Source organism: Ornithodoros turicata, unplaced genomic scaffold (assembly GCF_037126465.1).
Source record: "Ornithodoros turicata isolate Travis unplaced genomic scaffold, ASM3712646v1 ctg00000746.1, whole genome shotgun sequence".
Lineage (NCBI taxonomy): Eukaryota > Metazoa > Arthropoda > Arachnida > Ixodida > Argasidae > Ornithodoros > Ornithodoros turicata.
This window is the reverse complement of record NW_026999400.1, coordinates 3,462,142-3,474,382: the sequence shown is the minus strand read 5'-3', so window position 1 is coordinate 3,474,382 and position 12,241 is coordinate 3,462,142. Positions and strand designations below refer to the sequence as shown.

The 12,241-nt window shown below is 47.0% G+C and overlaps 1 protein-coding gene across 2 annotated transcripts in view; it reads left to right on the top strand.

The window, feature by feature from the left end:
• Positions 1-10,866, top strand: part of LOC135374815 (85/88 kDa calcium-independent phospholipase A2-like) — a 29,201-nt gene extending 18,335 nt beyond the window's left edge. For both annotated transcript variants that reach the window (XM_064607743.1, XM_064607742.1), the window contains exons 12-16: positions 1,975-2,223; positions 4,191-4,341; positions 6,063-6,196; positions 8,312-8,466; positions 10,257-10,866. In XM_064607743.1, coding sequence (XP_064463813.1) covers positions 1,975-2,223; positions 4,191-4,341; positions 6,063-6,196; positions 8,312-8,466; positions 10,257-10,652 — 1,085 coding nt within the window. In that variant the 3' untranslated portion in view covers positions 10,653-10,866. The remainder of the gene's footprint in view (positions 1-1,974; positions 2,224-4,190; positions 4,342-6,062; positions 6,197-8,311; positions 8,467-10,256) is intronic.
• Positions 10,867-12,241: the final 1,375 nt, after the last annotated feature.

Genomic DNA, 12,241 nt, shown 5'->3' with positions numbered 1-12,241 from the left:
GTGGTGCATGGTGCTGGTGAAAGGTCTCACAGAGGTGGGCAACGTCACGACTGACGCCCTGGGGGAATGTGCGTCCTGAGCCGACTTCTAAGGGAACTGTACCGACATAGATCTGAACGCGTCTGAAGAAAACCCAGGAAAAACCCCAGACAGCACAGCCGGCAACGGGATTCCAACCCGGGTACCTCCCAATCTCGACGTGACATGGCCAGCACGCTAACCACTGAGCCACGGGAGCTGCAAGTGGGATGAAGCTGTGGAAGAGGGATGCATAATCAAGTTCCTTGTCAACGAGAACGTCAGACCAGCTGAGATTTTGCAAAGCTTACAGGCACAATATGGGAACAAATGATGTCAAGGAGAAGAGTGTAAGAAAGGTGCAGACAGTTTGGCGAAGGAACGGGGTATTTTGACCAAGGAACCACATAGACACGTTCGCCCGACTGCTGTCACGCCAGTGAACGTCGCGAGCAAGCCATCCTCGAGAACTGGCGACTGACGGTTCGGGACATTCCAGGGAAATTTTAGTGTCGGCAGGGTGGAGACAACCATTCACGAGCACTTACTGTTCCGCAAAGTATATGGGCGTTTATGTGTATTCGCTCGGAGGCGCTCCGAGCCCTGTATTCGCTATGAGCCCGAGCGCCTCCGAGCGAATAAACATAAACGCCCTATGCAAGATGGGTTACCCCGCACCTCACTTGTGACCAGAAGGAAGCGCGCATGGCAGTCTCTGAGGAGCTGCTGAACCGGTCTCAATTGAAGGGCGACAAATTTGAATTGAAATTTGAATTTGACAATGAATAATGGGTGGAACCTGGATGCACCATTTCACCCCCGAGACAAAAAGAAGCAGCATGGAATGGCGACATAGGGCTTCCCCGCCGCCAAAGAAAAGGAAGATGCAGACGTCTGCTGGGAAGTCCATGGGAAGTTTCTTCTAGGATATGCGAGGTGCCACGTATGTGGACTTCTTCGAGCAAGGGGTCACGATTAATATCCAGTACTACCCCACGTTGATAAAGGTTGCCGTGCGAAACAGTTCGCAAGAATAGGCCTAGGATGTTGTCAGGAAGGGCAAATGCTCTTCATGACAATGCCCGGCCTCACATGGCAAATTTGACGGTATAGCAACCCTGGCCGACATTTGCTGGGAGGTTTTGTAACATACCCCTTGCAGCCCAGATTTAGCCCCAAGGGATTATTGTTTGTTTGGGCACCTTAAAGAGCATCCCTTGGAGGAAAGGTTCCATATGCAGATGAAGCCCTCCAGAATGATTCCTGCAGTGGCAACGACAGCAGTTAACCCACTTCTTTCTGCGTCAAAAGCATAAAACAGTTCCCACAGCACTGTCTAGATGCGCACTGTGGATACTACGAAAAACTGACTTAGTTTGGTGCTCCCCGAATTTTCCATTCTATTTAGAGTCGTTCAACCTTAAACGACCCTTCAGAACAGCGCCGTGTCTTATGGTAAATTCCATTGGGAGACCTGGTTCAAAGTTCCCTCAATGAAACGCAAAAATTGTTCAATTGACAGAGGTCAGGCGTGGGGAAGAGAAGCAACACCGCCTACGTATGAGTGCATCTTCCAACACCACTCTGGATGGTGTCGGGACCGGCAAACGTTTTTTACCCATACGTGGGCGCGCATATAGGGCAAAGCGAGCCGAACGCGGCGGAAGATAACAGGTGTGTGCTCGACAAGCGAGGTCGGCACTGTTGGAGAGTCTTTAGGCTTTCAATGACTTTCGGTAACGGCGATATTAGTAGTGCTGTACTAACAAATGTACACTGCCATACATAGCAGGCATATCAACCATATCGCTATGTACCTCGCGTGGTCAATCGAACCCCAGAAAGGAAATCCGAGTGATGTCGCTCGTTGAACTTCCGATAAATGCTATATGATAAGTGCTCATATCAAGCGAGTCAAGTGATACCCAAAGAGCGTCATTGTGTATTTTTTTACAGTCTATGACAAGATCCTGGGACCGACGATCGTGAAGGCCGCTCTAAATCGTCGTCACGAAGAACTGCGATCTGGCCGTCCTCGCAAGAATGGTCGTCTGCTGTGCCTTGACGGCGGAGGCATCCGAGGTCTAATTATTATTCAGATGCTGATCACCCTCGAGTCCATCCTCGGTTGCGCTGTCATTGAGTGCTTCGACTGGGTGGCTGGTACCAGTACGGGAGGAGTCCTTGCTTTGCTTCTTGCTTGCCGTAGGTCGAACACTGTCATAATTTCCTTAATTCTTGAATCACCTAACGTTCAAACCGCGAAGTATTTATGCGGAGAAATATTTCGCAAACGAACAGACACCTCATAAATGGGGCCGATCCAGTTCTTGTACTCGCGGATCAAATTGTCTGCGCAACTATTATCTCATTTGCAGCCTCGCAACTACAATGCGGCCAAGTAAACTAAGAACCAACTTATATGTTTATATATTATAGTCAGCCTGCTAAACTGTCGCCTTCAAAGTGGTATTAAGGTGGAAAAATTTCTCTGTGCGATATGAAAGATTCCGTCATCATGACAATAATGCAAAAGGAACGAGATTCACCCGTTGCGCCGTTTGTAATTAAAACGTGAGTAAAAGTGTCAATTTGGAGGTTCCTCTTTCCTTCCTCCCAATCGGCGCAAAACGTCAAGAGTACGTGACCTTCAGCGCATCCAATTGTCAAAGAAAATACATTGCGGGTACTGGCAGTTCCCACGTTTCTTTGTCCAATCAACGCGGTACCAGTGGAGCTCCGACTTTGCTGTGACGCGTTGGGGACCTAACTTGGACACATATCATACGTGTATTCTATAGTAGCTGAAGCTTTCGCTACCGCCAAGAATCAACGTTATCAAAGACACAAATTATAGCCAACGCGCGAAAAACGAAACTTTACTGAACGGAGGCTACCAGGCACCGTGAGAAGCCCTACCAACTGCGAGCGGGGCAGTACGGATCAGATTGCAGATGCGTGCGCTAGAGCGGTGCTGGGACGCCGGTGCGCTAGAGCAGTGCTGGGTTGTAATAGCGCCGTTATGTGATTATGACGTCCGATGACGTCCGACGATGAACCTCCCCACTCTCCAAAGCCAAAATAAAGTTGTTGTTGTTATGACGTCCATCTCTTGTATTGCACGTTCCACAATGCTTTTCCAGACAAAAAAAGTTTCTAGTAAGACAATTCTTTTAAAAAAAGATCCACACGATGTCTTTATTGACAGGTGGGACATTTCGGACGTAACCATTGACCAGTTTGACGTGAAACTTTTCGTTACACACAACTCACAATCATTGCGCATCGCGAAATAGCGCCCACTTGTTATTCTTCCCGCGTTGCATTGCGAGTGTATCCGAAATAATGATAATCGAGTACAGAATGTAGACTTCTTCCAGTATAGCCTATGAAAGCCACAAACATCAACCCCTTTAGAGCCCCTTTAAGTTGGCACGCTCCAAACGTCACACAATGGTGTTGTGGTTTTTGAATGCGGGTTGAAATAAGGATTTTAATGGCGAATTCCGGTGGCCATTACGTTGCAACGGCCTAGCGCTTGGAAATTGCTAGGTCGGAGCCGGTGTTGGATCACGTGACCATTGCCACCTGAACGTGACAGGAATCTTGCAGTTTTAGACGCTTGGATTAGGCTAGGGGCATGGCAGTCGCTCGTCTTCGGGTTCCGCCGTCTGCTAACCAACGTGAACTTCGACGTGTGGGCAAATGAGATCCCTCTCCACCCTCGCTATGCGGATGTGACGACACCGAATATAGTTGGGCAATCCTCTGCCCGGTCGCTTCGATGCCGGGCGAAAAACGTGCTGGCAAAGTATGTAGCTTGCATAGTGAGGACGTAGGGGCGTAGTCTCTCGCTCCAGTAATGACCTAACTATTCTGAATGGCTGTTAGTTCTGAGTATGATATGCGGTTCTGTATGTGTACGGCTCTGTTAAGTTCGGTAGACTGCACGTCTGCACCAGAGAGACATTGTTGACGCTATGAGATTCCTCAGAGCATTCATTCGCAGGCCTCGTGTCGGAAACTTCAGCCAGCCAACAGAGATGCTCCGCATAATTCTCACTGACACTGAATACTCTCCCAATTATGTTGAGACTATACATTTCAATACCGGTTCGCGTTCCCCCTCGTGCTTGAAACATGGCGTGTGCTGTATGAATAGCGTTTCGCAGGTAAGACACCACGGCGATGTCTGCAGCTATACTTCAGCCTCAAGGACAAAGTGTTCATTGGGACTAGACCTCATGACGCTGAGTCATTGGAGCGATTCCTGCAGAAAGAGGTCGGCGAGAACACAGTCATGACAGATATCAAGCATCCAAAGTAAGGAAAAACAATCATTTTGGCCGTGACGTATGTTGCGTTTGGAAGTACCATCTTCACCCCACACCCCAGAACTTCACCCCATAGCACGCTGTGCGCCAACCATTGCCGCAAATGATAGCGTTATCGCTTTTCATTCGAGGAGAGAGGGGGGCGTACGCCTTTTTGTGGCAATTTGGATATATGAAAATTGCCACAAAAAGGCGTACGCCCTCGTCTCTTCGAATCAGAAGCGATAACCCTATCATTATTGGCAATGATTGAAGCACAGCCTGCTATGTGGTGAAGTTCTGCTTTTAGAGTTCACATGGCACGCAGCTAGCCAACCGTCATCCCGGACGACATCATTCTTTCCCCTGATTTGGTGAAAACGGAAGGTGCACGCCTTTTTGGGACGCTTATGCAGAAATGTTAATTGTCACAGAGGCGTACGCCCCGAACTTTCCACAAATGAAGAGTGATGGACGTCACTCTGTAGTCTGTACAACATGGTTGGCCTTGAGCGGCGAAGCTTTGTTTTAAGAGTGTGCCCATGAGTGTGGTGAATGTGAACTCCGAGACTACACTCTTAAAACAGAACTTCACCACATAGCACGCTCCTAGTCAACCGTCATTCCGAATGATATCATTTTGTGTCCTTATTTGCTGAAAATGGAGGCGCCTACATGGAACACATTATGCTTGTCCCAGATACTCTTAGAAATGAACTTCACCGCATAGCACGCTCCTAGCCAACCATAATCTCGAATGATATCGTTATCAGACCTGGGGGCTTAATCGCTTCGTCGTCGTTACGGTCGTTACAAGCTAACGAGTGGCGGGAAATTCAAAAAGGTGGGCACGTCACACATTGCGCGTGACGTGTACCACGACCTTCACGTATCGCGCGAAGAGCGCCGTGCACGTGTTTTATCACGTGCCCACCTTTTTAAATTTCCCGCTCTCCTTTTTGAATTTCCCGCCACTCGTTAGCTTGTAACGACCGTAACGACGATGAAGCGATTAAGCCCTGTTGAAAACGGGAGGCGTACGCCTTTTTTGTGACAATTATGAACAGCATAAGTGTCACAAAAAAGGCGTGCGCCTCCCGCTTTCAACAAATCAGGGCAGATAACGATATCATTCGAGATGATAGTTGGCTAGGAACGTGCTATGTGGTGAAGTTCATTTTTAAGAGTGTAGGGTCCTCCCCCCGTTTTGAACGAATCATGACATAGAATGATATCTCTCGGTATGGTGGTTGACTAGGAGCGTGCTATGTGGTGAAGTTCTGTTTTAACAGTGTACATTCCTTCCGACACTGAAAGTTTGAGGGGTGTTGGAAAATGTTTCTAGGGGGTATGGAGGGTGCCAGAAAAATCGCTGTTTGTGTGCGATTCGAAACCACCTTCGAACTATACTGCCAAGCAGTGGATATCCTGTATTGTATTCATTCAAGCCGCGCCGTTGTTGTACCGCTTGGGACTGCGAGTTTGAGAGGAAAGTGCCGCATTTGTTCTATTGACTGTTAGTTTACTTGCATGGTATAATTGCATTGAATCGTAGCGTGCTTCGTGGAGGGTAGCGCTATATTGCAGGCAGCCAACAGGAAGCTTGCTTGTGCCTACTCCGCCGAGAAAACATGGCGTAGTTTACTTAAGGACAGACGCTGTCTAATTCCCACTAACGGTGTCCGTGTCCTACTGCTTATTGCTTTACAGTACAACTCTCTTTATCCGCAGATTGATTATAACGGGAGTTTTGGCTGATCGACATCCTGCAGCCTTGCACCTGTTCCGGAACTACGACTGCGCGAAAAAAATCCTCGGTCTCTCTACGAGCGACTCGGAGTTTAGGCCTTGCACACCTCCAAACGGTAACCATTATCGCTTACGGCTAGGGTTCCGCATTTTCGGTATTTATTTTTGGGCGGATTCGGCGTGTGTTTTTCGATGTTTATTGATTTTCACGAAATCGGCGTTTTTCGATGTTTTTTCCTGGCGTGTACATGGTTCACGCGACAGTTATCGGCGAATAGAAATCACAACGTAATTTCCGCACGACATTCGTTCAAGATGGCGTTGTACGCTGCGGTGGCGTTTGACGGCTAACGAAAAAGTAAATGGACATTTTTCACAACCATCGTATTTCTGTATGGTTATCTGATATGCATCAACAAACTGCAGGGCATATGCAGCAATTTATCTCTGTCATGTCCTGGAATGTCCCTCTGTATTCGGTGTTTTTCGATTAAAACCAAATTAGAAAAAAATTACCCAGCGTACGTTTTTCGATGTTTTTCGGTGTTTTTATTAAAAACCGAAAATGCGGAACCCTATTTACGGCATATTGGCAGCGGCACATACTCGAACGAAATAAGTCAACTAATGCTTGGGTACCGTATTCGGCACCAAGATATGATAAGAAATAGAAGGCGGAAGGGAGGTGCGAGTGACTGGTTTAATGGAAGAGCAAAGAATGAAAACTTGGAAAGATGCTGCTCGTGCTCATAGATATTACTTATGGCACCGTAGTTTCCAATGTCCTCCCGCGGCGAAAGTTCATGGTCATACTTCAATGTGGTACAAGCGCTGAACAGCGGTCTTGCCGTCTTGATGTTTCACGAGGTCATGACCCGACATAATTACTTTGTCCGTCGTAAAGCTGTGATAAATGTCCCGCGTCCCAGAGACATCTGGGCATGTTGCTGGCGATCAGAACCACATCGCCCTCTTCTACTTCGTAGCTGTTCCACTAAAATGGTGGGCTGATCGTATAGTTGCAATAGATAGTCGTGCTTCCATCATTCCCAGAATGTCTACATCAGGTTTTGGCGGTGTAGCATTCTTCGAGTCGATTCGCTCTTGGTAGACGAAGGCGGGTCAACTCGAGAGAGCGCTGGTGGCGACGGCAAGGCGATACTCTTCGATAACCGCCGAAACGTTTCCTGTTACCGAGACCAATCAGAAAGAAAATAGTCCGAAGACTTGACAGCAATGGTGAAAGGATGTCAAGATAGTTTGTTAGGCAAGACTGAACGCTATCCCTCATCCGATCAATTCCACTAGTGACTAGGCCAGGTAGACTTGGTAATGAGCGTTTATTCAAAACGACCACGCCCCAAGAAAGAGCTCTTTGAGGATGCCATCCTCAATGGTTTTGTCCCGGCATGCGTCCCAGTAACTCTGCCGCCTTCTGGTCTCCCAGATCCTCAGTGGCCAATAGCTGTTGTAGTTGGCGTTGCTCCGATACAGCAGTGCGCCGAATGAGTTCTTTCACTGTGTCATAAGGCGGTCTGCTGGGGGATTCATAATGAGATTTCCTTATCTACGTCCATGAGTAATGCCCCAATGATGTGCCCCAATTTAGTTGCTTGCGAAGTGATCCGACGAGCAGCGAACTGCGCTTCCACCTGGCCAAGCCACATCTGTGGAGCATGTGCGCAGTGGCTCGGGAAGCAAACAGGAAGGGCTTCCACTTGAGCCAAGGAGGCGACAGGGTCAACAGGATTCATGTCTTGCATTGACGACGTGTCACAGGTTAAAGAGTGCTGCAGAAGGCCGCAAGCATTTATTCCAGACGACCGCTTGGCCGAAGGAAAGCACGCGCTCTCCTTGGGCGCACTACACCGACACAGCGTGAATGGTGCAGATGGCTATAGGCATGTTGGATGTTTTTTGTGGAACTCATGCACAACGATCATGACCCTCCAGAAGCAAAACATTAGTAATCCAGAAAGGAATCGGGACACGATCTAGCCATGATCAATTTAGGCAAACTCAGGGGGAAACGAGGGAGTGTCATCCCAAAACCAGAGTATTAACGCTGACAGCGGTATCCCAGAAACAGAGAACGACGCCCCATAGACCGTTTTTTCAACAAAACTCCTGCTGCTGTCATGCGTGCGCGTCTCTGGCGTGAAATTCTGAACAGTTCCTTTTTAGAATCTGTGCACCTTGTGGACATTAATCTTGAATGCTCTTATTTGCAGAGCAACTGGTGTGGCGAGCAGCGCGTGCATCCGGGGCAGCGCCGACATACTTTCCTCCTTTTGGCCGCTACCTGGACGGTGGTCTCATATCTAACAACCCGACCCTCGATGCAATGACGGAGATCACCGAGTACAATGAAGCACTAAAAGCTACGGTACTACTACTACTACTACCACCACTCACACAATCATCACAATGCACTGTAACAACAGTCTCCCCATTCTTATGCCCTATACATGCGGGCATACTGCTCGACCAGAAATTAGGTGTGTAGAAAAGAGAGTTCCAGGAGAATCCCTCCGTGTGGCATGCAACCTCCGCAGGTTTGTGGTGATCACAGAGGAAGCTATTGTCTGGCAAAGAAGTGATAAATGCACATTCAGCCCCTTAAGTGGAGCACTTCTGTCACATCATAGGCTATTGACAAAGCTGAACTAAATTTTTAAAACTACATCCACACAAGCATATCGCGTCGTTCAAACAGCACGATAACTTGATGAAACACCATCCAACAATACACTCTTAGAAATGAACTTCACCGTATAGCACGCTCCTAGCCAACCATAATCGCGAATGATATCGTTGTGTGCCCTGATTTGTTGAAATCGGGAGGCGTACGCCTTTTCTGTGACAATTATGAAGAGCATAAGTATCACAAAAAGCCGTACGCCTCCCGTTCTCAACAAATCAGGGCAGATAACGATATCATTCAAGATGATGGTTGGCTAGGAGCGTGCCATGCGGCGAAGTTCATTTTTAAGAGTGTATGTTACATTCAAGCATATCCGCACGTATTATGTCATCTAAACAGCCCGATGGTTTGATGAAACACCAATACATTACGTTTTCCAAGAATATGATATCAAGCATGTCCGAATATATATCGTGCCTAACGGCCGCACGACTTGCCAAGAGTCATGTACAGAGACATCAGCTGCTGCTGAGTGCTAGTGTATTTACGTCTATGTTGCTGGATTTCAGTGAATGCACTTGTCGGATGAGATGACAATGTTCAATCAAAATGAGATTGAAATAAGTACAACAACCATAATAAGTGAACGCTGCGTATTTACGCACGGTATTTCATGCTCGCCAGATAATTGTGGGACTTTCGGCAATTACGTTCTGGCAACTTTTGCCACCATTGAGGAAGACCTTGGAGAATTCTTAATTGCAGGAATTTTATTTCTGTCAATTGAACTTGGAAAATTGCCAAGCGAACCTCGCTTTTTTTTTCTTTTTACAGAAATATGAAGTCATCCATGGATAACCACAGAGCCAACAGAAATAGTCGGAAAAAAATTTGTAAAAATTACGCTTTAGCCACGCCTGCCTGATTTTGCTCAAAGAAGCGCGCACGAAATGTGCGTCTAGAAGAGGACGTGTCCACGCCCTCATTTGTTTTGCCTTTGTGATAAGACGGTTGTCCCCAGCACCAAGGTCACAGCAAAGATGGGTAAAACAAAAGGCGGGAATGCTTCCTCCTCTCCCAGCCATCTCCAGTGCGCTCTTTGCGACTATTTCTGTTTGGATACTGTGCATACTTTTTATTGGGTCTGTGGTTTTCCGTGGAAGACTTCACATTTCTGTAAAAAAAGTGAGGTTCGCTTGGCAGTTCGCCTGGCAAAGTTCAATTGAAAAAAAAAAAAAAATTTCCCACAACTAAAAATTGCCCAAAGCCTTCCTCAATGATGGCAAAATTTTCCAGAAGGTAATTGTCACAAAAGTCCCACAATCCTCCTGCGAGTATGCCGCCAGTTAGAATTTTTGATCACGTTAGGTGAAACACCCTATATAAGTCACACAATTGCTCTTGCACACTTTCGCATATCGGCCACAACTTTACGCTACTAATGCATATCGCAAAATATCAGACTGTCGCATGTCGGCCACAACTTTACACTACTATAATACATATCACAAAATATCTTCCTGCTTTCACAGGGCCAGGAAGAAAAAGTGCAGCCTATGGAAGTCGTAGTGTCCATTGGAACAGGCAAGGCTCCTGTGGTGCCCATAGCAGCCGGCACCTTGCACACGGGTACTGGGTTCTTCGGCGCCGCCAAAATGGCTTTCGGAGCTAAGGCCCTGAGCCAGTTGATCATCGACCAAGCGACGCAAGCGAACGGTCGCCTTGTCGACCGTGCCCAAGCTTGGTGCAGTGCCATTGATGTGCCCTACTTCCGCGTCAATGCTCCCATCTCAGAGGACGTCAGCCTCAATGAGACGGATAATCGGCTCCTCGTTCGAGTTCTATGGGAGACCACGGTTTATATGAGAGCTCGAAGGACCCAACTCGAAGAATTGGCCGAACTCATCCGGCCAGATATTGCACGATAGACCCAAAATTGAGTGTATTTCCGATCTGTACCGGACACTTCCGAACTAATCTAAGGATTACACTTACGTTACAATGATTTCACGTCACAAAACGCGACGTACAATAGTAGTAGGTGGAATATATTTTTACAAGTTCCTGAACGCGAGTATCAAAATCTTTCTCTAGAATGCACAAAGCTTTATTTAGACATATTAAATAACTGACTGCACCAAATCTCTCTACTTTTCCTATGCGCACGGGCAACGCCACCTAGATAGAGATAGCCTGCTTAGTCTTCGACGTGACGTAACGAATACGAGTCAGCCAACCGGGACCGTGTTTCTAAAGGCGGTAGCCAACGAGCTTTCAGTGGCCGTAGTCTTGGGAGGCGAACCATCGTCTGCGAGTAGTGAATGAACGCCCCCCGCGTACCGTAATTTTCGGTGTATGACACTGTGTTAAACACGAAAAAGTTTAACAAAATAGGTCGTGCGCGCTATACATCGATAAGTTTCCGCATGGGGCTGCGAATGACATTGTATAACACGCAGGGTGATGACACCGGCGTTCCCGAAGGCATGCAACTGACCTTAACAAAACCTTATGTATATCGTAAACAGTAGGGTGTCATGGTACATATACAGGGTGTTTCACTTAAGAGTGACCCCTAATTATTAAAGAAAAATGTACTTGAGATAAAAATTAGAAACCTTCTGCGTCAGACTTGTGAAGGTTTTTGCCGCCCAAACAGGTGGTTTCCATAAGTGTATCTCATTAATTTGTCTAATTAGCTTAATTGGACTAAAAAACTTCCCAAGGAAAGGTAACTTTGTTTGCGCTAATTAGAAAGCTCATGGCGACAACACCCCATTTCAGTCATAATTGCAGGTATTTTCACGATCTTTCCACAAAAATTCGACACCCGAAAACTTGCCACCTGTGCAAGTGCGCTTTCGGATTTCGCGGCGCCGGGACTATTGTCTCCACCCTAAGACACTCGCACTGCGCATGGAAACAGCATGAGAAAACAGACCAAAAAGGGAGGGTGGGGACTGGATGCAATCACGTATTTTGCCTTTACAAGCTTATCTGTTCGCAGCCATGAGTTACTAATAATCACCGAAATCGGCTGTCCTCCTGCGCGTTTTTTCCTCCTCCCCATACTTTGCGAGGCAATTTGGCCGAGCGAGCGCCTTGACGAGCGACGGTTTTTCGGGTAGTTTTTACGTGTTTTCGGGTGTCAAATTTTTGTGGAAAGATCGTGAAAGATCCTGTAATTGTGACTGAAATTGGGTGTTGTGGCCATGGGCTTTCTAATTAGCGCAAAAAAAAGTTTTTAGTTAGCTAATTAAACAAATTAATGAGGTACACTGATGGAAACCACCTGTTTGGGCGGCAAAAACCTTCACAAGAATGACGCAGGAGGTTTCTATTTCTATCCCCAGTACTTTTTTTTAATAATTAGGGGTCACTCTTAAGTGAAACACCCGGTGTAGAGCTGTGCTTTGTGCATTACAGCCAGTCGTGCTGACCGCTGCTGGAGACGATGCAAAAGTGTGTATGATGTGTTGCCTGCTTCGAATATTTATTCGTACATGTATTCGAATAT